The sequence below is a fragment of the Macrosteles quadrilineatus genome, unplaced genomic scaffold (genome assembly GCF_028750875.1).
Source record: "Macrosteles quadrilineatus isolate MER2022 unplaced genomic scaffold, UCM_ALF_1.0 Scaffold_2__2_contigs__length_208266976, whole genome shotgun sequence".
Lineage (NCBI taxonomy): Eukaryota > Metazoa > Arthropoda > Insecta > Hemiptera > Cicadellidae > Macrosteles > Macrosteles quadrilineatus.
Genome location: NW_026542595.1, coordinates 203,864,945 through 203,891,623, shown reverse-complemented (window position 1 = coordinate 203,891,623; position 26,679 = coordinate 203,864,945). Strand labels below are relative to the sequence as shown.

At 35.6% G+C, this 26,679-nt stretch overlaps 3 protein-coding genes across 3 annotated transcripts; 2 read left to right on the top strand and 1 right to left on the bottom strand.

The window, feature by feature from the left end:
* Positions 1–141: 141 nt before the first annotated feature.
* On the bottom strand, positions 142–7,668 carry LOC128988100 (uncharacterized). Its single transcript, XM_054409306.1, has 4 exons — positions 7,631–7,668; positions 3,519–3,602; positions 3,045–3,217; positions 142–497 (listed from the first exon to the last, which is right to left on the bottom strand). Exons 1-4 carry the CDS (start codon positions 7,646–7,648, stop codon positions 185–187), a joined length of 588 nt encoding a protein of 195 aa, XP_054265281.1. The 5' UTR covers positions 7,649–7,668; the 3' UTR covers positions 142–184.
* A 5,050-nt stretch (positions 7,669–12,718) lies between these two features.
* On the top strand, positions 12,719–17,846 carry LOC128987680 (uncharacterized). Its single transcript, XM_054408662.1, has 6 exons — positions 12,719–12,833; positions 13,728–13,954; positions 14,767–15,106; positions 15,742–15,975; positions 16,747–16,961; positions 17,585–17,846. Exons 2-6 carry the CDS (start codon positions 13,738–13,740, stop codon positions 17,797–17,799), a joined length of 1,221 nt encoding a protein of 406 aa, XP_054264637.1. The 5' UTR covers positions 12,719–12,833; positions 13,728–13,737; the 3' UTR covers positions 17,800–17,846.
* Positions 17,847–18,420: 574 nt separating this feature from the next.
* Positions 18,421–18,825, top strand: LOC128985301 (uncharacterized). Its single transcript, XM_054404691.1, has one exon. The coding sequence runs from the start codon at positions 18,421–18,423 to the stop codon at positions 18,823–18,825; it is 405 nt and encodes a 134-aa protein (XP_054260666.1).
* Positions 18,826–26,679: the final 7,854 nt, after the last annotated feature.

Here is a 26,679-nt window from a genome sequence, read left to right as displayed (position 1 = left end):
CCTGTGCAAAAAAGACTTAAAAAAAAACATGAGTGTGCATCCTTGCAGAGAGCAATAATGGCAAATAAAACCAATTTGCATTCTTTGTGGCACTGCTCTGGATTTGTGCCCAGGAGTAAAGGATACAAAAAAGAATAAGTCTCAGCATAAATAATATTTTATTAGTAATTTACAAAGACTAAACCTACACTTGTTGCCTGGGTGGAGGGAGGTACACAGGATAGCTGGGGGACTGATCTGCCTCCTGGGTGTCCATGGGGTCGGGGGATCTGTCCCGGTAGACCGGAGGTGTCCTCTCCTCTTGGAGTGGAGAGCCTAGGGTCTCCAGGGACTGCAATGCATGGGTCAAGGTTGGGGAGTGTTGCCGATGGTCTCTTGGTGGTGGATTCCATAGGAGGTCCCAGATGGGAGGGGAGGGGTTGAGCCCCCACTTAGGTCCTGGAGGGGTAGGTAGGGGGTGGCTTTCATCACCTCGAAGGCTGTTTTCTATTACAACCCTGGAATGAATAGCATATTAGGTAATCTTTTTTACTCTTGACTATGATCAGAACTTAACCCCGTTCAAAAAAATTAGGTTCTTTAAGGGGAATCAATTCCATCCCCTCCACATAATATGCCTTTGAAACAACAACTCGACAGGTGAGCTATGGCAAAACATCCTCGGCTGCATAACATAAACATAACCTAAGCTTCTGAGGAAACATTTACTAGCTTAATAAACTGCTTAAAACCTAAAACATGGGGTTGTCTGTTTTTGCTAGACTTAATTAACACATCACGTTGAATACCAATTCACCATTGTCATTACTAAAATAAACGTGAATAAATACCTTGTGAAATATTTGTTACTTATTGACCAATCGTGATAGTCTTCAAGTTTTTATTTTCCAAATATGAATGAGATAGAAACTTTCTGAATTGTTGGAGTTTAAACATTTTTCTTAACAAATTTAAAATAAAATAAGGAATCTGCTAGCCTCTAAAAAGTATAAAATTGACGAAAGAAAGGACTTTTTATACACCCCACCCCATGTTATGAGTTGTAGCTAGTTTTGAGTTCAAATGAACACTGTTGAATCGATTCACTGACAAAGTGCGCTGAGGTTAATTAATAATATCTTAATCGATAATGATACATATAACAGTTTTTATATAAGTGTCTAAGTTCTTATTTTTTTAAATTCTCAAGTCTGATGAAAAGATTAATCTTGTCTACTGTTAGATTTGTATAAGATTATACTGTCACAATCAAACACTTTAAATAAGAAATCACTTGACATTGTTCAAATAGTAGAAATTCTGCTTTGCACAAGCTACGCATTAGATAACAGATTGTAAAACAATTTGTTTCAGTGAAGACCAACCGGTATTTTTCTCTGTCTTCATCAGTAGTGAGACCATTATTCTGTGTTATTTGTGGGTCTGATGACAAGAACACATTCTACCAGACCCACCAGCTCATTAAAAGACATTATCCTGACCAGTCAGGTCTCCAACTACCAATTAAGAGAGTTACAACAATTAACCGACCCTGCCTCAGGCCAACCAGGTTTGCCACAAACCATTGATTGAGATCATCCCGAGTTTTACTTTCCTCGATCAAGTCCCATTATTCTTTATTACTCTGCCAGAATTACTTAATACTAGAGTGGATGCTCTTGAAAAAAGTGAAACTTTCACGATTCTAATTACATATTAAGTGTATGTTTTATTGTAAGGGGTTGCTACGTTATTGAATTTAATTTACTCTGCTATTTTGGAATGAACTAAATTGAACATTTCACTCTCTATTTTATTGTAATTATTAGTAATAATATCTGTAAACATTCAATGTAAAATTTAAACAAATTTTGAGCTTTATAATATTGTATTTTATATCATCTTTTTTACTCATACTTTTGTTATTTTTGTCTCACCCTTTGCATTACTTTAATTGATTTGACAAACCTTGAACCCAATAATTTATTACGTAATTTAATTTTGTCTATATTTTCATCAAGTTTCTTCCTCATGTTATTAATACAAAAGCTATTTTTGTGCTTTAAGAGTGCAGAGTATGCGACATGACCACTCGGTAAGTGTAGATGTTATACCGTACATATCAAGTGCGGAAATGTCTAACTGTGCTTGTAATACACACAAGATTTTTTTACCACCATAATAAAACCATCATAACACACAAATTTACTTCTTAGTAATTTAGATGTTTGCTTTTTTCAATAGATGCATAGAAACGTCAGTGACATCAGCTGATTTAGAGAGTGGGAACAATAAATCATACAGTGGTTTGGAATGTACAAAATAAGTTTGGACGAACACTGTAAAAAAAGTAACCAAATTCTTAATTTGAAGCACAACTCACAAAGTAATATAATCACTTGTCTCCTGAAATTCCACCCAAGCCTTCCAACTGTTTATTTAGATGGGACTCTCCTACTAAGCTACATACTGCTACGGACTGGTGAGTACACAACTTGATTGATGAGTACTAAAACTCATCATGAGCTACAAACCAGACCTGTCTTGCAATATTCAAACGCTCAATCTGCAATGCTTTCCCCTCTACTAGGGAGAAAACACCCTAGATTGCTCAGCCTTTGATCAATTTAGACCACACCACCAATACTGGTAAACCCAATGCTTGAGAGTATCAGTTTTAAACTTGACACATAAGATAAAGTTTTCAACTGATGTTGAACTCTGTTACATCGAAGGTAAATTTCAGATGTAAGTCTTTTGTTTTGTTTCTAATGATGACTGATCTTGTCTTTGGGGTTTAAGGTCTTTGGAGGAGTGTAGCTAGCTTAGTACTTTAGCATCTCAAACTTCAGTGCAAGAGAGATGACTTTGATTCCTAGCGTATCCATAAACATTTAAGGAATTTGGATTGCTTTCCCTAGATGATTCCTCCATGCCAAAAAAATGCCACTAGTGAACACACTAACACAATGTTTTTTTTAAAGGGCCAAATATTAAACCTTAGCAAATTTCAAACTAAAAGTATTTTATCCTACTCACTCCTTCTGCAGTTGTATGTATCTTACCTGTATCCCTGCGTGTCAGCTGTGTAGTGGACTATCTTGATGTTTCCGTCTGGTTCCACCAGTCCGTAGCTTCCTGTCACAGTTCCATTGGGCAACCGTCTCTCTCTACGGAACTGGACGTTGCGAGTCGACGCGTCTTCTATGTCATAACCCCATGAGTAGGTCCCAGGGCCCTGCCAAAGGCATAATCTTTGCTTATCTCACATAACAAATCCTGATGTAAGTCAAAAATTATGAAAATATGTTAATTTTGAATTTTTTTTATTTTTAAACTAAAATTTATCAGCATAAGAGAGTCCTAATTTGCTTGTTAGTATTGTTTAGGAACCTAAAATACTACAACCCCAGAACTGTGAAATGCTATTGCTAGTTAATCATTCCTGTACAAATGGAGAACATTTCAAATGGATTTTTCTATTATTATTGGACATAATGGTTTTAAAACTTGAAGGTGCATTAACTCTGAGGTCATACCTGGTCATCCTGGTCAAAGTAGTAACCCCAGTCTGGTTGAATGATGGAGGCACCTTGGACTGATAGGAACACACCAATCAGCACCTGTGTGTGCAAGAGTCATGGCAAGTTAGTGAGTCAATCAATCAAACAATCAATCAATGAGATGGGAACGCCACCTAGGTGTCCAAATATGAGTGAAGGATGAGTGTAGAATGGTGTGTGATGACCTGTGTAGCTTTGTTACTGACTAAGATCAGCTGTTTCATTAGTCAGGATCATTTATTTAAAGCCCAATGAGTAAAACAATACTGCAAGATACTTGTAAACGTTTCATTGGAGCACAGAGTAAATGGGTGCTTGATTGCATAGTGCTTTTTTTGGGTGCTTTTAGTGGGTTTTGTTTTCATAGTGCTTGATTTCTAAAATTTGTGAAATTAAAATCTACAAGGATTCACCCTCTCCATCCCATACCACTTCTCTCATCTCCTGCACCCACAGGTAAAATAATTAATTTGATCTATATTTAGCACCAAGAAGCAGTGAACAAGAAACGTTTTATATGTTTTTGCTAAAAATATTATAAAAGTTCCAAAACGACCCTCTCTAGAGAGAGGCACCAAACGCTATTTCATTACATTCTTAAGGAAATAAATGTTTCATTTCGATCCTTAAAAAGGAAAAAAAAACTACCCAATCCAATTTTATAGCTATTTTTTAATGTTGACAAAAAGCTCAAACTCTGTAGCAAATGGCTGAAATAGCCAATCTTATGGATTTAACTAAATGTAAAACTAATTAGTGTAGGCCTACTTTGAACTTTGACTTTTCCATGGAAAAGTCGCTAGTCGCTAGAGTTTTTAACAATAGTAATCTAATATATAAAATTCTCGTGTCACAGTGTTTGTCTGCAAACTTCTCCGGAACGACTTCACCGATCGTTATAAATTTCATAACGATCGGTGAAGTTATGAAATTTGGTGTGTAAATTCTGTAGGTATGCGAATCGGACGTAAACTATTTCCCGTTTCGAAATTCTTAAAAGGGCTCCGCCCCAGTGGCTCTGGAGTTTTCCATGTTAACCTTATGAGAAATGGAATTAATGAATCTTAACAGCTGTTTCAATTAAACAAGTTGGTTCTGTTCTATGATGTTCAATAGCATTAAAGTTACAAGGATTACCAACAGGGTGCAGCACTATTATTTCTTTTACATTTATGACAACAGCTAATTTGCAACCAAAAGGTGAGTGAGCGTAGCGAACGAACTTCAACCTGGAGGCGAGTTAGCGTAGCGAACGAGCTAACCTGAAGGCAAGTGAGCGCAGCGAACGAGCTCCAACCTAAAGGTGAGTGAGCGTAGCGAACGAGCTCCAACCCAAAGGTGAGTGAGCGTAACGAACGAACTTCAACCTGGAGGCGAGTTAGCGTAGCGAACGAGCTAACCTGAAGGCAAGTGAGCGCAGCGAACGAGCTCCAACCTAAAGGTGAGTGAGCGTAGCGAACGAGCTCCAACCCAAAGGTGAGTGAGCGTAGCGAACGAACTTCAACCAGGACGTGATTGAGCGATGCGAACGAGATCATCTTGAAAATTAAACGTAACGGTACTTTCTTTCGATCGGTCTGTCTTAGGGGAAACCTATAACTTAGGCGATACGAAGTTCGCCGGGTCAGCTAGTTTATTTATAAAATTATAATGGCTAATAATTACTGTTGTAAGTACCCAGACAGCACAAGGATGTTTTATAAATATTTTAAAAATATATATCCATCCATCCTAAAAATATTTTATATATTTTAATATTATTTTTAAAATATTTTTTTTTAATTTTTGAATAATATGTTAACATAATAGTTTGAAAATATCTTAAAATGATTTTTTAATGGTCTTAAAAAAATATAATTTATAAATATTTTTTTTTATTTTTCGGTTGAATATATTTACAAAATATTTTTAATATATTAAAACAACATAATTTAGTAAAAGATACTTTTAAAATATTTTATTTACAAAAAAATATAGCTTTTAGCGAATTTCCCATATAGGGAATATTAGCGAATATTAGGTCCTTAAACATTTGTTTTTACTTTTTCATAAACTAGAGCTCTGGATTCAGCTCTAGATGGCTCTAGCATGGGTAATACAAACTGGCTAAATCCACATTGGACCAAATAAAATTCCAACAAAACCACAACAAAAAAGTAGCAAAACATCAAAGTGGTTCCCAATTAACCAAATGTTCTAAAGACATGTTCGGTAGATTGATTGATAACAGGGTCGAGCGAAAGGAGCTTCCCCGCAAATAGTTTTGGCAATATCCGCGGGGGAGGGACGGGAAACGAACCTATTATCATTCCTTTATCAAACTGGTTCCCAACAGCTGTGCACGCAGCGCCGATATCAAACCAATTACATATAAACACAGGTTCTCATAGAGGATTAATTCAGATTCAATCATAACAATCTGTTATGCCAAGTTAGAACTGACAACAGAGGAAACTGGTAGCGTTAACTTTGGTGCGTAACCCTTCAATCAAGGACTCCTGTAAAGTTCTATATAAAAACTTTGGACTTTGCTACAGTCCAATACAGACTGTAGTTGGTTAAAATGGTAGGCTATAGAGCTATAAGTTGAGAATGCTACACTGAAAGTGACGTATTTTTTGTACAGTATTCAGTCCTTCAGTACCTAGTTTATTATTTTAAAAACCAGACTATAAACTATAAAATTCAAACTTTTTGCAAAATGGTGTGTATTAGGAACAGGGTTCCCAAAGAATCTGGGATACCTCTTAATTTATATTCTCGTATCTATTCTTAATTCAATTTTCTTATATCTTCAGTACCGGTAACAATAGCTGAATCCGATTTTTTATATTGAAGGTTAAGCCAATCATTGGGGAAATAAGGACCCATAACTAACCTAATAAAGAATGCCCTTGTGTAGGTAAAAGTAATTCAGGAAATGCTTTAACCGCAAAATAGTGTTACAATTGATACTAAATACGTATTTAAAATGTTAAATAGTGGAATGGGGCTTACGTAATTTAACAAAGAAAAACAGGAAACAAGATAACAAATTCATAAAAAAATAATGAACAATGAATAAATCAATTTGAGGAAATGGGAATAGTTGTATACAATTAAATTAGTTATAAGAACTTGTCATATTACTAAAACATGTAATAACTGTATATCTTATTTAGTTTGATATCGATTATTAATACGCCATACAAACTATTTCTGAACCCTATCAACATTTCAGTAATCATTGGTACTGTACTGAAATCAGAAAAGTATAGGCGTATTGTTCAATAATAAACAATTGAAACAAGTACTGAATCTTCCTTAAAGACCAAATTTTTACTCACTTTGATTTGTATATAGTTTTAAAAACATAAAAAGTTGCACTTTAGATTTTTTAAATTGGTTCCACCAATTTCTAGTAAATATATGCCTATGCGATGTTAGTTAGCTGTTATAAGCACAATGAACAATTTAGGCACACAAGTTCTATAGTAAAACCATTGTCTTAGAAACACTGAATCAACTCCACAAACTTCTACGTAATAATGCCTTCATATTTACGAAAAAACCGGCAGTTAGTCAAACAATTTCTTAAAATTATATTTTATGATTGTCTATTATTTGTACGCATTCATCTTAAAACTATTTGCTTAGATACAATTAAAAAAAAATAGGAAATGTTGATTTTTACAGTGACTTAAAAACTCAGTTTTATTGCCACAACGTTTTCATCTAGTTTACCAAACAATTATCAATTAAAACATATTTATTTAATACAATTTTTAAAGATTTGTTCGCGATGTAACTTTCTCAAATTTTATATTTTTAGCATTTAAGATCAAGATGAATACAGACCATTAACTCGTAGTCTTTACAATGTAACGTTTATGAATAGAGAGGTTGTGATTTGAGCGAGAAAATTTTTCATTTCATAAGGTAACCAACTTATCGGGAGGACCGATGCTACTAGGTGTCGAAAGGAAAACTCGTCCCTACCTGTGGTTAATGTCTAAGGTCTATCCAGTACAAATCTATAGAGAAAGTTTACAAAAATATTATCTACGAAAAAATGAGATTTTGTCAAATTTCGAGAAGGACTGACTAACCTGTAAGAGGGTCCACATGGCTGGGTCGCCGGGTACGGACTGACCGCGATCTCAACTCAAAATAAACAACTTGGGGCAGCGACAGCGGCGCCGAGGACTAGGTACTGCGAAACTCGGGAATCACTGCAAACGAACATATTTAGAGATTAATTTTTGATTTTTACCTGTTGTACTGAGTGACCTGTTTTTCCTGTTGGGTGACTACGGGGCTTGATCCTTCAGTGCATAAAGCTGAATATAGTACTATAATAAAAATGTGTATTTGTGTTCGTGTGAGTGAGCTATGATGACTCTTAGTATCCCTTGAAATATAAGGAATTCAACTTCACCTCTATAAAGAACCGTTAAGTAACTAATGGTTTTCAAGAGTAAAACAGGAAAATTCGACAGTACGTAAGATTCGTATACGTGACCAAATGAGTAAAGCAAATTGTGTAGCATTACATGAAATCAGTAGTTCTGGTTTATTATGACTCATAAAAAAATTGGTCCTAAAACATTTACAAATCTCAAGCCTCCTAACAAAAATAGTATTTCTGAAATAATTAAGTTTAGTTTTCCTTCTTTTTTTTTCTTCAGATACTTTTTTTTCTTCTCTATTGCTTCGTATTTCTCCGCTAGTTTCTTCAATTTACTCATTGATTTCCAAAACATTTGAAATATCAAAAAACATTAATTAAGTTCCAATAATCTTTTATATTTTATACTTGAGTTATATTCGCTCCTTGTTCGAATTTTCTACTGGGGAAGAAATTCGACCTCAAAGGGTTAACAAAACAATTTGTTCTCAAACTATTGTTTTTTCTCTAATGACTAAAGAGCTACGCAAAAATCGTTAAAGCTATCCTAAAATGAGAATAATTTAGCCAACACCAAGGCACTCAAATGCCCCCCCCCCCCTACATGAAACTCATTAAAACATTCTTTGGATTTTAAAACAAGATGAAAAGACTCGCAACATTCAAAGTCAATGGCTGATGTAAATAACAGCTGTAGTAGTGACAACTGAATCAAAGATGAATAAGACTCATCTTCTACCAGAGAGTTTTGCGATTCGTGACGCTCTACTGCATTGATTACTTTTATTGTATTCAGGTCGGCAATTCCATCGCAACAAATAGTCTATTCTATGATAGTTAATTACAATGAAGTAATGTTTAAGTTGAATCTACAGGGTGTTCCGTATATATACAGCCAAATTACAGGAAATAGTTCTATGGGTCGAAATAAAGAGAAAACCAAAATCATAATTTTTCCAAAATCGCTTCGTTAACCTGATATCCGCATTTTTTTATCGTTCACTTAAACATTTTTGTCTTTAAATTGTTTAATCGTATCTTTATGAAACTTCATAAGGTAGAAGAGACCCATTTGAGGACGAAATATATCTTGATCCAATTCAAAATTTCAAATTGGCAGCCATTAATTGTTTTAAAGTTTAAATTTATAAATGACTGATTTGATGGAAAAATGTCAAGGCCACTTTTATTTAGCATTTAATATTTCCACCAATCCACACAAAGTTCAAAAAGATCGAATGAAAATTATAAGAAATATCACGATTTTTAATTATGTTAATCAGGAATGTGAGCTATCATCATACCAAATTTCAACCCTATCGGCTTAGTATTTTTCGCGTTTACTTGTCACAAACATCCATCCATCCATACATCCAAATTTTCTCACATAAAATATTAGTACGATATCACGATTTTTAGTTTTAAAAAGAGGCAAACCTGACTAGCTTAGCCTTCTTCCATCTCATTTTACAAGTAAAAATCGTTGATACCCTGTATATTATTTTGAAATGTTAAGCATCAAAAGCCTAAATTGTTAGCAACTCTACCAAAGTCTGTGTGAAGTATTGTTCAACGTGCGTAATTTCCGTGGTTTAAGTTTCATTTCTTATTACTATTAAAAATTGTCTCTCCCTGCTTTACAACTGAGCATGGCCAAAAAAATTAGAATACTGTAACAGTGCCTTTAAATATGCTACAAAACCATCGTGTCCACACAATGTAACATAATTAAAATAGGAGAAATAAATTTACCAGATATGAAACCCTCTAAAAATAGACTTAAGATTTTACAATAGCAAGAGTCTTCTTAAAGTATCCAAAGTCAATGGTAATGGGCACCTCAGCAAAAGTACAGTAGAATGAGAAGTCCAATGGTGATGGCACTAAATGCCCAAAATACCTTAGGAGACGTATGAAAAAAAATACATAAAAAATAAAAGCCTTCTACGGGCTTAAATTAATTTCAAAATTATCTCTAAAAGTACACCCCCTCCTGATTTGACTAATATAAATTTTCATTACGAATCGTGTTTGCAAATCTTCTACTATTTTGACTTTCTCGTTACACCAGGAATAATAAATCTACATTATTCAATACAGTTTCGGGCTACAGTGAATGTTACCTACCGATATCCAACGCCTCTGAAGTCTCCAGACGCCGAAATCTCCTAGTAATAACAATAAACGAGCGAAGCGATCGTAGCAAAGCGATCATTTAATGAGCTGACCGGTCACGACGAGAAGTTAAGTACCTAGCGTCGACGACCTTGTGTCGTCTGCCTTGGGACCGGGAAATCGCGGGAAATCGGCGTGAAAACGGCGGCAAACCGACGGACCTTCCGCTGTTGTGTAACAAGTTACCACCTTAGTCTTTATGTAATTATTATAAGTTTGATAATTAATTTTGTATATTTTGAGCATAGTTGTTCACAATTTGTATTCCACAGCGTAGCTGGGTGTTCCATAGATGACGTGGTGACATGAGGGCCCGATTCAATCCATAGAAAAGTCAATACCGATATATTTTTGATTGTTCAAAACTATATCCGCAGTACTATCCTGATAATTAGACAAATTCGTTAATACCGAGGCAGAAATTTGGTTCGGATTCCACTATAAACTGTAGGTGCCTTAGTTGCCATTAGCTGTATAGGCTATTAATTAACAGCTGTGTCAAAGGAATATGTCGGCCTTAGTCACTAACAAGACTACAAGATAACGCCACTCATCCTATACTCATCTCCATTCATACTCGGCTTAAAATACCTACTTTGTATGGTGGCAATTTCAATGAAAAAGTATTCAAGTATTAACTGGGCCCAACTGTTTCTGATTGTTGAGTTCTTTACAATGGTTCTGGCTAATGGAAACAGCTGATCTTAGTCAGTAACCTGCAAGGCGTTTGAGTAGTAAGTATGTTGGGAGTAAAAAAATGGACGTATGATTTTTACATAACATGTTCTATAAGACACGTAAACCCTAACTGTTTCGTAAGTGAAAGAAATAAGCCTAAGTCTAATAAAGACGACGATAAAGTTCAGAATGTACCATCGATGTAATGTACAAACGCCGGGTCTACGGCCACCTCGACCACAGTCAAGGCCAGTTAGATATCGTCTACATTTGTACGACAAATTATGTGACATCTGTATCAGCTGATCTGCCCACTGCCACTGCCACCTGGCGAACATCAGCTGTTACTTGTCTCGTGGTTGTAATTCATTACGATGCTGCCATTCTGAGCAGTAAATTGATTTGTGTAACTGTCAAGTCGAAGTTAATGAATGCATTTGCGGTACTTGATCATTCAGTGAGTTTTACAGAGGGACTGCTATTTTAAATTTAGAATATAAATCACTATTTTTCCTTTATTTTTAAACTCAAGGCCACTTACACCATATTAAACATTACAATAATTGGATTAATCTACTGTTCGGTTTATGTCCAACGAACGATGGTTTTGGACCAAATGGTTCGTTATCCTACTAATATTATAAATGAGAAAGTTTGGATGTATGTTTGTGACAAGTGAACGCATTAACCACTGGACGGATTTTGCTGAAATTTGGCATGATGATAGCTCACATTCCCGATTAACATATAGGCATATTCCTATCTCAAAAATCCTTTCGGGCTCCGCCCCAGTGGCTCTATAGTTCCCCATGTTAACCTTATGAGTATTCATATTCAAAGGGAATTAAATAATTTAGTCAGCTGTTTCAACTAAAAAGTTGATTCTATGGTATGCAAAAGCATTAAAAACTTACAAGGATTACCAACAGGGTGCATCACTATTATTTTTTTTTTATCTATGACAACAGCTAATTTGCAACCAAAAGGTGAGTGAGCGTAGCGAACGAACTTCATCCTGGAGGCGAGTTAGCGTAGCGAACGAGCTAACCTGAAGGCAAGTGAGCCCAGCGAACGAGCTCCAACCTAAAGGTGAGTGAGCGTAGCGAACGAACTTCAACCAGGACGTGATTGAGCCATGCGAACGAGCTCACTTATTAAGTAAAACGAGGCAAAGCCCGCGGGTACAGCTAGTTAAGTATATAATAGATATCTTTTACTTTTTTAAATTTGGGATTTCGAAGAGTATTCACTGAAACATACACATAGTAAAACATAAAAATGAATTTGGCCAATTAGTTGCAGTATTACCAAGGTATTACAATATAAAAATACTCCCTTGTGCTGGTTAGTCTATGGTAATACTGAATACGGCATATTACTGAATGGGTGGCGGATGAGGCACGACCTGTTATTTTAAGTTTTTTTTTTTTTATCAAGTAGAGTAGGTGTAAACATATCCTTTATTGTTTGGATAACATTTTCAGTAAATTGTAGTTTCCGTGGTTATAGGATTAAAAATATAGATAATATTACTTGGTAAACCGAACAGCGCGCGGACGTGAACAATAATAAAAAAAAAACCAGAAAGTTTTGCCCGTGTCACTTAGATTTACTACTGTAATTACATGATGTTTCTAACGTCATTACTTCTGTACCAACGTAAAATAATAGCAACATAACACATAATACATATTTATAAATTCCTTAAGGGTTAACCATTCATTAAAATTATTTTAATATTTTATCTTATTCTACTTCTATTATACAATATTGCTTAGGTAGGTTTTTCAAAATAATGTAAAGTTTGAAATCCCTCAATATTCCATCTGCTAAAAACGACAATGTCAGAAAGAGAAAGATTTAAATGTCTTACACACTTTGTTACCATGTAAACTATATAAAAGCAAGTGTTTCAATTTTTACAAATTTATAATATCTGTACTCATACTGAATTTATGTAATCCATATCCAAATGAACTATTATAATTTATAAATTGTTCAAAAAGTTCTGAAAATCGTCGTCCAAGACCAATAATAAACAATAACTTTCGGTAAGCTATAATAAACTAAAAGTACTTTAAATTATACCTTAACCATAAACGTTATTACACCCCTAGGGGGGGGGAGGTAATATTAGCACAATTAAAACTCTCAACTTTGTTCTTGCAAGGTAAAAATAATGCCAGAAGTATCTGTGTTTCATTCAGGCCAAAAATGAAATGTAAACTGATGGTTCTATTCTATAGAATACCGGGTGGCCGTACAGAAAGTTCAGTAAAAAAATGCCATTGGGGTAGAAAAAAAAAAGATATTCAGAAAAGTACCAATAAGTTTTGTTGTCCTGTGAGCAAGATCTCACTGCAAATAATGACCAATTCGACCAATAACTCAGCGTCCAGCGAAAAAGTTCCGTTAACATTAAAAAAACAATATTAGGCCTACAATATTCTTTGCTGAACAACCTTTTAGTGTTACTAACAAAAACTACTTGATAATCGTCACCAATGTTGAAGGTGAATTTGAAACTCCAATTTGTCATTTTACCACCTTGTCAAGAGATTCTACAAGTGTTTTGCCCCTGATTTATTTTTCCGTCAAATACTGAACCCTCGTGTGGCATTTAAGTTTTTATGTATGTGAGAAATATTTCCAACACTAAATACGTGAAATCAGTAAATTATATTGGCAACCCCTTTCTTTTGCTTTCCTTGGACCGGGTAGGTAGGGGTTCTTATCGAAAGTTTAGGTTGGGACACACAGAAGATGACGAAGTTTGCATAGAGTAATGTATAATTACTACTCAAGGACACAGGCAACATAAAATTAATAATCTACTTTAACATCATTCAATCTTTTGAAACTGGGATAGCTAAAAATGTATATACGTAGTATTGATGATATCTAGTCAAAGCATAGGCCTATTGAAAATACTCACCCCATTGCAGAGCTTGGCCCATGGAGGGGAAGGAGTTGCCTCGGAGGAAGCCTCGCAGGTGGGGACCGAGGCAGAGGACCGAGGTCAGAAGGTCCTCTGGAACCCAAATCCCCGTGGCAGAGGTAGCCACTCTGTTCCGCTGTGGCAAGTGTCTGGTAGCGCCCATCAAGCCCCCGGTGTTCACTTGCAGAAACGGCCATCTCAACTGTGCTAACTGCTATCATGCACTCAATAGAGGTAAGGATGAACCAAAGTCTAAATAAATACACTCATATTATTATTTTGAAGAAGATAAATCCACTGCCCATCATCTTAGACCTGATTATTATCCTTAGATGTGCGGTAATCTAAGGATAATGAAGTACTATTCTAGAATAAGAGACGTGGTTAGCAATATCTGGCTTGCCATCTAAAAATTACGAGGGTTATAACAATTAAGGCGTTTTTTGAGTCAGAACTAATAAACGATCCTCTTTTTGGCATTACGTGCTTGACATTCACCTGGAAAACTCTGCATTGACGAAGAAACTCAATGCTTCCCTCAACTACGTTTCCATTAACGAAGCTTAGTTAAATGTGGCGGGATGTTTGTCCGGGGCAAATTCCACCTATATGCAAGAGGCAGAAACATCTAAAACACATGTCCCTCCTAAGAAATCTGACGAGGGGCGAATTTTATTACTGTCAACAACAGAAGAATTTTGTATGTAAGACCTTTGACTAATAGTCAATGGTAAGACCCAACTGCTATTAAAACGCAATTCACACCAGTTGCATCCAGCAATTACATGAAACCACAAATGAATAACTAAGTTTCTCCATTTAACCTGTTCCATGGCCAGATGACGTACCAGTCTCTAATTTCTAAACCCTAATATAAATTTCCCACGATGGTTTTGTCCCATACTTCACTACTTCGGTACTTTTCAATGACGTAACTTTAGGGATTTTACTGGGAAATACCTCCACCTTTCCAGCTTTTCCGTAGAACCAATTCTTAAATTAACGCTAAAATCCCAAGCCATTAAAAAGTTTACTTTTGCCAACAGACTGCTACAAATGCAAAGAGCCTCTACTTGGTCGCAACCATGTTCTGGAGGATGTCATGCGGAGTCTTCCCATTGAGACTTGCTCGGCTCTGTCAGACTGTAACGTCTCTCTGAGGGAGTCCAGAAGTGAGCAGAGTCTCAGGCTGAGCCTCCAGGACCCGGAACTTCTGGAGAAGCTGGAGTTGGCCCGCAAGGAGGCGGAGGTCCAAGATAAAAAGAAATTTGAGACCAAGAAATCTCCTGAGAGCCGATATCTGCATTTGACTGAACTTGGAAGTTCTTCAACTAGTTGCAGCAGCACCGCGAGTTTGAACTCATTGCAGATTAGGTCGTCTTCGCGGTAGGACATAATATGAATGCATTACATGAATGTTTCTAGTTGTTACTCCCGATTAGCATTCGGAGAGTATTACTAGAATCCTCATCCCATTGTAAATTTTGAAGTTTGTTTCTCGTGTCTAGCTCATGTACGTCCACACTGATCGCTGGGGTGGACGAAATTTTGTTTCTATTATTTTAGGGTTATTTTAATGATTTGTGCTTTAGTACTTGGTTATATAACTAGGATTCCAGTTATTGTGTATGATCGTTTTATTTGGTTAAATGAGGTTTTAAATGACTGAAAAAACAAGAAACAAATTGTAAACAAAACACGACCTCTACAGTTCTGGACGTACAGAACTAACAATAAAATTGGCTTCAGCTGTTCCATAAGGATGACAAATATTACACAGTCAAAGGAACATGCATATTGGTATGTATCTTTAAAAGATTGTACGAGAGTATCAATTGTGGATGTTTAGAGGTAATGTTGTAACAATCCTATCGACCAGCTGGCCAAATATTATCACAAGGATGCCAATTGTATGTCATGAAGGGTATTAATCATATGAACAGTGCTGAATCATTTAATTTTATTTCACTACATAATTTAATGAATCTCGTATGCAAACTAAACCAATAATTTTGCTGTAGACCAATAACTTGCCCGTTTCCTTGTGATCGCATCGTCACCTGCTCTGGACTTGTACCTCACTTCGAGTTCTACCATCCCCAAGTTCTGCTGCACTCTAAAGTCAACAAGAATTGTGACGTTGAGGTCAAAATATCTTACGATGACGTCAAACTGACAGACGAAGACGAAGGGAGGTGTATCATCTTCTTTGTGGTGAAACTTGCCGATAATGGGGATGAAGAGGATGACTTAAGGTACGATTACGATTTACGTTAAAGATCAGATTTACGTTTGATTAATGTCGAGCAAAAATACTAGATAAATGTTCTAAAGCATGACAAGTGTTAAACTGTGACATACTGTGGCATCAATCATTCTCTCTCTGCACTAGCTCCCCTCTTGTGTTTTTATACGTTCTACGCACAGGCGTTTTGGTACTTAGTGAGAAGCAAATGCAAGGTTGAATGATGCTAGGGTCTACTGTCCTCTAAAAATGTCTAACATGTATAATTTTCATAATAGTTACAATTTTACAAATTCTTTGTATTATTGTCTTAGATAATTTACTAGACCGTTGAAGCTGCATTTAGTTTATTAAGGTTAAAAGATCTACAACACACTTTAATCATTTTTTTAGATTGATGGTAAAATGTCATTGCTTTTTTTTTGTGCACTGGTAGAACTGGCAAATCGATCACTGTGGACAAATTGTTAAGCTTGAAACTCTAAAGCAGTGTGATCCCAATATACATTTATCATTTACGTTATAATATCTATCTTACATATCATCACAAACCTATGATCAATGGTATTAGACGAACAAATGTGTGTAATGACAACGTGTTAAAGCGTTAAGATGCTCCAGCGTCAAGATGCTCCAGCGTCAAGATTCTCCGGCGTCAAGATGCTTTGGTGACAACCTTTTCTGAATAATGACACCACGGACTGCTCCATTTATGACGATTCCCATAAAATGTTGCAAAGTTCTATATCCTAACACTCTTTCTGATTGACTGATTCTCTAGTAAGTCTGCAGATCTACTCCGCGTGGCCCGTAACTCCCAGGAGATGGTCCGGAGAGGTTACTTCGTCGCACTACTCTCCGCCGGGCTCCTCCCCAGCGGTCTGGGAGACTCCCGTGTTCTGGCTGTCTGGGTGTCTGCTCTGTATGACTTCGCCCCCGTCACCTACACACTGCGGGTCTCAGATGTGGAGGGAACACACAGCTTCTCCTTCCAAGGTCAGTATATCATTAGTGATCTGAAGTTAGTGATTTCATCCCATGTTTACTTCAACGCGAAAATGTAATATACAGGCCTTAGGCAAGGAAGCCTATATAAAATCGAAATAAGTTAAAGGATCCAAAATTGTTTGGACTAAGGACTAACCATAGACAATGAGTAAACCAATACATACTTCCTTTTCATGCACTTTAGATGAGTCACAAAATATTGAACTTTAGTTTTATTTTATGTAATCTAGCCTACATAACTGAAAACGGTTACTGTTGGATTTTAATTAACACTTTTACTTGCCACATGGTTTAGAGGATTTTTAACTTTGTGTATGCTTCAACGCCAATGGATTTTTTTACGTTTTGGAAGGTTCCACATCCTGGTCTTGTAACTTTGTGTTAGATAGCGCCATTCATTCATAGCCATAGAAGTCTGGGAACTATCTCGCTTGGAATCGAACCAGTGACCTTTAGATTTGAAGGTCAGCGCTGTAACACTCGGCTACACAGATGGTAGTGTAGTATACGACGTTTTACAGTTGTACAATACAATACCTTTCTATTAACATCAAACATTTTGTTGAATATTAATCCTAACTCAAACAAGGACCAAACATTTTCAATTGCAGGACTCCCGAGTTCTCTCCACAAAGATCAACGACCCAAAGAAGTTTACCAGAGAGGGGATTGCCTGACAGTTCCTGCAGCTCTGCTTCACGACTTCCACAGTGCCGGCCAGAACCTGGACCTTACTGTCGCCTTCCACTCGGACCTTCCCTTCCCCTTTGTACCCACATCCTCCCGTGCCCCATGGGTCCCGGACACCCAGGGGCTCATCCTTTGATTTGGCTCGTGAAAATCTTGTGTCAATAAATTGTTGTACCTTCGTCATTCCATGGTTTATGAGTAAGACTGTAGATTGTTAACTGACTTATGGTAGATTACTTACTTTGAAATTTGTCAGTACACAATGATTCATTCTCCTAGTATATTATATGCGGGGAGCGAGCTGGTCTAGTGGTAAGAGCACGGGACTACGTTTCCAGAGGTCCCGGGTTCAAATCCCACCAAATCACCAATGAATTTTATCCATGTGATAATGCCACAACCCCTAGGTCTAGCCTGAAGTAATTTGAAAAACAATTCCGGGCTCGTGCCTAGCGTCCTAGGACAACAAAATCAAAGAAAAACTAAAAGGGTAATTTTTTTATTGGTGCGGTTTTTAAAACTAAATAAAAAAATGAAAAACAACCTGCATTGACATAAAAATGCATTTATTGACACTGTACATGACATTAACGTTTAAAAATGATTTCTGGCATATGGGCTCCATTCTGTTCGCGTAAAAAGCCCAATCGAGAAGTCCAATTTTCGAATACTCTTTCCAGCAGCTGTGGTTGAGTTCCGCCAATTACTCGACGAATGTTAGCTTCCAAGTCATTTAAAGTTTCAACACTATCGGGCAATGTTACGGGACTTTTTCGTTCCTCAGCTAAACGAACTTGAAGTGGATTTAGAAAATGTTTGGTTCCAACAAGACGGCGCGACGTGCCACACGGCAAATGACACAATTGGTCTCTTGGCAGATACATTTGGTGAACGTATCATCTCATTTAGAGGTAGTGTCAACTGGCCCCCACGATCGTGTGATATCATGCCAACAGACTTCTTTCTGTGGGGATATGTTAAGTCTCAAGTATACGCTGACAAGCCACAAACTTTAAATGACTTGGAAGCTAACATTCGTCAAGTTATTGGCGGAATTCAACCACAGCTGCTGGAAAGAGAATTCGAAAATTGGACTTCTCGATTGGGCTTTCTACGCAAACGGAATGGAGCCCATATGCCAGAAATCATTTTTAAACGTTAATGTCATGACACTGTAGTTCAAATAAATGCATTTTTATGTCAATGCAGGTTGTTTTTCATTTTTTATTTAGTTTTAAAAACCGCACCAATAAAAAAATCACCCTATATACAGGGTGGCGCAGATGGATCGGGTGGTTTTCAAATACTTGTCAAACTGTCAATTTTAAAGGTATTGGATTGAAATAAAGTGCAAAACGTGTAGTTACAATGGAAGTTATTGGAAAAAAATAGTTAAGTTAGTTTTTTAAAATTACATCCATCAAATGCCTTCCTTCTCGAGCGACGCATTCTTGGAGTCGGTCCTTGAGGTTACGCATTGCTCGCTCAAGCACATCACCAGGAATTGATGTGATTTCGTTGTGAATTGCAGCCTTCAACTCCTGAATGGTCCGGGGCTTGTTCATGTAGACCCTTGCTTCAGGAGTTGAAGGCTGCAATTCACAACGAAATCACATCAATTCCTGGTGATGTGCTTGAGCAAGCAATGCGGAACCTCAAGGACCGACTCCAAGAATGCGTCGCTCGAGAAGGAAGGCATTTGATGGATGTAATTTAAAAAAACTAACTTAACTAATTTTTGTCAATAAACTTCCATTGTAACTACACGTTTTGCACTTTATTTCAATCCAATACCTTTGAAATTGACAGTTTGACAAGTATTTTAAAACCACCCGATCCATCTGCGCCACCCTGTATTATATGCGCACAATCAACTATTTAGTCTTATGACTTGCAGGACTATCTAAGCATATCTCTCATAGTCCTTTTAACAAACTCAGTGACGAAAGGCGACTGCAATGACCGCGGAACTGCTTAAAACTTTCCCGACACCTGTCGTTGGAAAGTGGCAATGAATAAAGCGACCGATAAACCTGTGCAAGTCATAAGTCCCAAGTCACGTGAACTGATGATCGCTGATCGCTGACCAAGGCGATCACACGTGCGGGAAATAACTTGTTTCGTAGAATGGATACAGTAGTTTATTGTGTAAATAGCTAGACCAAAATATGTGTTGGTGAAATTAAAGTTAATGAAAGAATAAATTGTTGTAAACTCTTTTATTTTCTTACAAACACAACACAACACTGAATTATATTTAGTAAACAACTTCATATGTACAATGTAAAAACATATGATGGTCCATCACTAATCCAGACTAGATGAGTTGGGTTGCAATATTCAACATCCCCCCTCACCCAACTTAGCTAGGTAAAAGTCCTAGGCACTTTTGAAATTTGTGATGTTTTGGTTCGCTTAGTCCTTTAGTAAAAATATCAACAACCATGTATTCTGTGGGTTTGTAGTTCAATTTTATTTCTTCATTTTGTACTTTTTCCCGTGTTTAGTTTTGATACTGGAGCCCTCTTTTATTGCTTCATTCAATTCCTCTGAAGATTCTAAAGTTGAATCTTCATTGCAGGTAGCTGACATTTGATAATCTTTTGTCCACAGAGGAGGTGTTCTTTGCCTTTTCTGTGATACCCTTATTTCATCAGTGTCTAAATGTTCATTTGAGCTTAGTGAGTCATCAGGTTGATTTTCAATATCATCATCGAAAATAATATCATTTTCCATTTCACTGTCATTTTCTTCTTCAAATATAGTGTCAAAATCAGACTGGTCATCATTATTTTCGCTCTGTTCGATAGGAATAATACAAAAATCTTGATCTTTTTTATCACTTTCTTTTATTTCGTTTTGCTCAAGAAGATTGTAATCATTTACATCTTCATTTCTTTCATAGTACATTTTTGATAGAACTTTTACATCTCTTGCAATTTTAACCTGCTTTTGTTGCGGCATCCAAATTCTGTATGCTTTTGAATTGCTTGCATACCCCACAAATATTCCTTGCTCCGCTTTTGGATAAAATTTTCCTTTTCTTGAAGCTTTGTTTAATACAAATACTTTTGATCCAAATACTTTCAAGTGTCTTGCTGAAGGCTTTCTTCCAGTCCATTTTTCATATGGCGTTATGTGTTCAGTAGCTTTTGAAGGGCATCGATTTCTTATATAGTTAGATGTGTTAATAGCTTCAGCCCACATACATCCTGGTAGATTTGATTCTATCAGTAAACATCTTGCCATATCCAATAATGATCTATTTTTTCTTTCAGCCAAACCATTTTGTTGCGGCGTGTATGGAACTGTTAGTCTTCGCCTTATACCACTTTCTTTCAAGAACTTGTCAAATTCACCATTACAATATTCTTTGCCGTTATCTGTTTGCAGAAACTTGATTTTATTTCCTGTTTGATTTTCCACCTCATATTTATATTCTTTGAAACGTTCAAAAATTTCGTCTTTACTTTTCAAAAAATATACATAGCAGTATCTTGAATGCTCATCAATGAATGTTCCAAAATACTTATTTCCTCCAGGTGTAGTTACTTTCATAGGACCTACAATGTCAGAATGTATGACTTCTAACAAGCCTACATTATTTGCAATCTTTCTTGATTGAAATGGTGTTTGTGTCAATTTTCCTTTAATACACGTTTCACATTCTCCATATTTTGTCTTTCATGTTGAAGGTTAATCCATTCAAAGATTCATTTTTTAAAGCTGTTTTTAAGTCAACCTCGTTTAGATGACCTAACTTCTTATGCCAATCTATGATCTCAGGTTCTTTTGTATAGTTTGATTTTTAATTTACCATTACAGATTTTGTACTTTTGACATAATAAAGACCACCCTGACGTTCAGCTGCCACAATTACATTTCCTCTTTGGTTTTGGACGACAGCTTTCTCTTTTTCAAAAATCACTTTAAATCCTTTGTCTGTTATTTTACTGACACTCATTAGATTTGTTGCCAAGTCTGGTACAAACAGAGTGTTATTCAAATGTATGATTTCAGAATTTTTTAATTCCAGTGAAACCGTTCCTGTTCCAGAAACGTCAGATGTCTTTCCTTTAGAAGCAAGTTTCAAAATTCCGTTTGAATTTTTGATATCTCTGAACTGTGATTTCTCTCCACACATGTGCGATGTACATCCACTATCAATACACCAATCAGATGAAGTAGAACCTAAAATGTTCAAATTTGAAGAGAAACATTCAGCCTCTGCTTTAAAACTATTTCCCATTTGTTTGGATCTACAGTTGTTGGCTTTGTGACCGATTTTTCCACGTCTAAAACATTTAACATTGAAACCTACTTTTGTAGTGTTGTTCTCATCTTGTTTCTTATGACTATAAGTGTTGTGAATACCTTTCTTGGAGTTGAACTGCTTTGTTTTGCAATACAATGTATCTTCATTATTCGTACAAGCGTCTTTTGACCTAGCTTCACTCTCCTCAATTACTTTTATTTTTAAATCATTAGGAGAAGGTAAAGTGTCTCTAGACTCAATTGCTACCCGACAATTTTCAAATGATGATGATAAGCTGTAAAGTAGCATAATGCTAAGTAAATCTGAATTGATAGTGATGTCCATTTCTTGAAGTTTGTCAACAATCTCCATAAATTTGTTGACATGATCCCTAGCATCTTCTCCATCTTTCATTTTATGAACTATTAACTGCTTTAATAATGTGGCTTTCCTTGCAGGACCAGAACTTTGGTAATTGTTCTGCAGGCAATCCCATACTTCTTTGGAAGTTTTGCAGTTTTTTACTAATTTCAATTCACTAGGTGAAATTATCAATATTAGTTCTGATTTAGCTTTAAGATCTTTAACTATCCAGGCATTCTTACCAACTTCATCCTCTGGACATTTGTTCTCCCCAGATACATATTCCATTAGGTTTTGTTGGATTAATATAGCTTCAGCTTGAATTTTCCAAGTGTCATAATTATTTCGTTTCAAAGGTTCAATTCTATAGCCAAAACTCATTTTACTTATTTTTAAGCACAGAATACTGTAAAATGATTATTTTAATATTCCAAATGGCCCATAACCTTTGTTGGTGAGAAAGAATAAATTGTTGTAAACTCTTTTATTTTCTTACAAACACAACACAACACTGAATTATATTTAGTAAACAACTTCATATGTACAATGTAAAAACATATGATGGTCCATCACTAATCCAGACTAGATGAGTTGGGTTGCAATATTCAACAATATGTACAATATTCCATGCTTTATAATTTCTTGTCAAAGTGGCTCTCTTACTGCAAAAATAATACACCCTCTATTGAAATTGAATTCATGTGACTCCTCCTATTGTAGTCTGAAGCCTGTGTATTCAATGTTGGTAGCGTTTAAGTGCGTTGGTGTCGACTAAAAGGGCTAGAATTTGATCTTCGTGTTTTAATTTTTGGCTATAATACCGAAGGACAAGCAATAAACTACATATGTATTGTTACATAGTCAAACAGTTTTTGACTGGGTAACAATCTATCTATATATTAATAGGCAAGCATGTTTCTTTAAAACCTTTTTTCTCAGCTTGTGTGCATCGTGGGGTAAATCTGCGCATACCGTTAGAAAGCAATTTTCCTGTAGGTGTGCAGAATCCCTTTGTAAATTTAAATAGGCTCAAAGATAAGCACAAAAAATGAGTTTAAAAATTTGAAAAAATTAACATGGATCTTATGCGTTGCCATGCTGGTGACGAAATAACAACGAAATATAAACAGAAAATCAAAACAAATGGAAGAAACTCCAATCACATGTTTTATTTACAGTGTGGGGTGAAAATAGAGAAGTGAGTACATTACATATTTTTGGTCGAGTTTCGACCACTGGACGACCTCTCGTAAAAATAAATAGATGGTAAACAAAAAACTTCCTTTATGAATCGGACAAAGACAATGACAATCAACAGAAATCAGTTATTGGCACCAGCGTACTCTGTGGCCCTGTGGTTGAATTCTCCGGTAATCGTGGTTTGCTAAAGTATTACTGTATATTAACGATTGATATTGCTGTAAGTATTGTGTCGAATGTCAAGGAACAAATCTATAATACTAATTAAGCACGATACAACCAATACAACCAATTTACAGTAATACGGATTGAAGAAAGTTTTACGTCCTAAAATTCATGGTAAGTTAGATTTCCCAAGATTTTGAGCAGATTGTAATACTTTTTCTACAATCAGATTTATATTTTGTAATTAACTATGTAAATCGTTTAGTATAATCGTTGTGAAAAAGAAACGGAACACGAGATGCAATTATTTAAATATGGATATTGTTATAAACTTACTAAGTTTGTAAATGATTCTTCTAAATTAAGCTAGAATACTATAAGGTAAGTAATTGTATGTATAGTTCCACATGTCTTCGTACACAACTGTATTCAAGCACGGGTCCGTAATTTTCAAAAGCAAAATTCCGTATTTTCTCAATAATTAAGACGCATTATGAGATGTAAACCCGATAAGATCACTTTCATCGGCAATTTCCATAAACACCTTTACGACGCATATGGAAGAAAGCTCCATTACTCTGTGTATCTTCCTTCTTCTTATCACTTCCTCATATCGCCTCAGTTCCGCCCGGTGAGTTCCCGCTGCACGCGAGCATACTTTCCCGCCAAAATTCCCGCTTGTGTCACTGCCCAGCTGACAGGGATGCGTGGCAGAACATTGTTGTTCAAATGACGGTAGTTGCTCAACATGTTGCATATGGGATTGTGTTTGCTATCTAAATTTTTTTCTGTTAGCTAAGAATGTTTTTTGATAAGCATGGTATACTAATTGTGTCTCAATTATCACGCGACTAAATTCAAAGTTTGCCTTAAAAAATTTTACGTGTACTGTAATAGTTTTTTGTGTTTTTTTTGTATATACCAAAGAAGGTATAATAAAGTGTATAATACTGTGTACGGTGTTTGTTGTGTTTATACGTACGTTTCGATTTTCGAATTCTATTTACAGTATTATTATACGTAAGCAGCGATATTAGAATTTTTGTGGGTAACAAAGGGGGAACTTACTTTAAAGTGTAAACATACTTGGAAACTAAAAAAAATAATGTGTTTAAGCGATGGAAATCCCTCTCTGCATAAAAATAAGAAATAAACTTCCTTCCCTAAAATTGTTACAACCGTCAAATTTATACCCGTACAAAAATTATTGCCAATGCAATTTTGTTCAAAAAATTTTTCACTGTACAGTATTATACAAATGCTTTGCAAATCACTCTTGCAATGGCCAGAATAAAGAAATAAGTATAATGAATAGAAGAATTGCAATTTCCCACGATTGTTTTCAGAGACATCGGCTCCTTTCTTCTTTCTTCTTCTGATTCTTTAACTTACAATTGAACAACTTTCTGCTGTAATTCTGAATGCACCCTGAACACACACACACACTCGTGCAATTGCCTAGAAATGGAAAGTAACTTGAGACAATATGAATGTTAAATAGGCCCAAACAACGCCAGTCCAGTAATTAGCTAGGGAAAGTAGCGCAGCAAGAAGACGCACAGACAGACGGACAGACGGACACATAATAAAGTAGTTTACGGTAGAAATATTGTGTAACTCGCCTCACCAAGTGAGTTACCCGATGAGTTAATGTAGCGAAGAAAAGAGACGTGTGGGAAACTGAGTGTCAGTTTGGGTAACTCGAACTGGTTTACATAATTTTTCAACGTTTGGAACAATTAGATTTTACTGAGTAATAGATTATGAATGTTTGCAGTATTTCAAATCCAAGGTAGTATCACAAATATCTTTTATGGTGTATTTACATAAAATTATAGGTTTTGAAACAATTTAATACTAGAATAGTACTGTATTGAGATCATTTGTCAGTTTTAAATAGAGTAAAAATTTATTTTGAGATTTTCAAAAAAGTTACTTTTTTATATTTACTTTATTTTTCTATGTCTTGAGACATGGAAGTTAAGAAACCATACATTTTAATTGATTAATGTTTCTGATAGACCCAGTTTTAGTTCAATTTGTTTCATGTAACCAAATAACATCTAATACACTTTAACAATGAGAAATATTTACATTTTTCGTTGTAATGACCCTTACAGAAATACTATACACCAAAATCAAATATGTTTTACCAATATGATCAACTTGATAATTTATTACTCTAGAAAATAAAGTTTCTGCTTGCTCATTTTTAAAAAAACCTCTAGACCTAATCAGCTAAAGATTTTCACTAAAGTAATTACCAAATGAATTTTCATCGTAAAAGTAAGCAGCCATTTGTTTAGCACTGTTATTGTTTATTTGGTCTACGATGCATCACATTAACTTTTTAATCCAGGCTTAAGTAATTTTCTGTATGGATAATAATCCATACGGTTGTACATAATGGCCATTATGTTTTACCACCAAACTATCCATTATTATCCACGCTGTACGCCCCACGCAATATGTACATGTCATGTTTTTTAGGAGTCGTGTTGGACTCTTAATCTGAACAAAAAATACAGTAATTATGGATCCGTTGCACAAGGTATAAAAGTAATTGGAAATTGAATTGATTTTTATAAATTTATATGTTTTGAAAATAAACAAAATCCCATTCTAATTTAAAAGAATATTTATCATTTATACACACACAGTATAACAGCTCAATTTCAGTGTTGTGCATATCATAGATTAGAACAATTAAATAGACCAAAAATTGAGTAAATGCATTAATTGTAGGTTTTGTTTTTGTAGAGAAGACCAATCAATCTCCACCCAACTACATATAAGTATAAGTTTATAATAGGCAGAGCCCATAAGGGTTTCAGGACATGAATAGGTCTAAAGTTAACCGGGTTTTAATTTACCTTCAAGTAAAATTTTAGCCCAGCTCGTTCAGTGGGGCTTACGTTGGCTAAAAACAAACAAATACACAGATTAATAAATAGACAGAAAACACTCCTATTCTAATTTATATTCTATCACACGTAGATTATAGGTGTATACCGTAACCTATTTATTTTGTCA

What these genes read in the sequence shown, in the direction of transcription:
- LOC128988100 (XM_054409306.1), bottom strand. An exon ending in ACTTTGACCAGGATGACCAG is followed by an intron (nt 3,218 to 3,518) that starts GTATGACCTCAG and finishes TGCCTTTGGCAG; the next exon opens with GGCCCTGGGACCTACTCATG. An exon ending in GCTGACACGCAGGGATACAG is followed by an intron (nt 498 to 3,044) that starts GTAAGATACATA and finishes TATTCATTCCAG; the next exon opens with GGTTGTAATAGAAAACAGCC.
- LOC128985301 (XM_054404691.1), top strand. Translation starts at nt 18,421, where the DNA reads ATGTTACGGGACTTTTTCGTTCCTCAGCTAAACGAACTTGAAGTGGAT.
- LOC128987680 (XM_054408662.1), top strand. Translation starts at nt 13,738, where the DNA reads ATGGAGGGGAAGGAGTTGCCTCGGAGGAAGCCTCGCAGGTGGGGACCG. An exon ending in CTATCATGCACTCAATAGAG is followed by an intron (nt 13,955 to 14,766) that starts GTAAGGATGAAC and finishes TTTTGCCAACAG; the next exon opens with ACTGCTACAAATGCAAAGAG. An exon ending in GATGAAGAGGATGACTTAAG is followed by an intron (nt 15,976 to 16,746) that starts GTACGATTACGA and finishes CTGATTCTCTAG; the next exon opens with TAAGTCTGCAGATCTACTCC.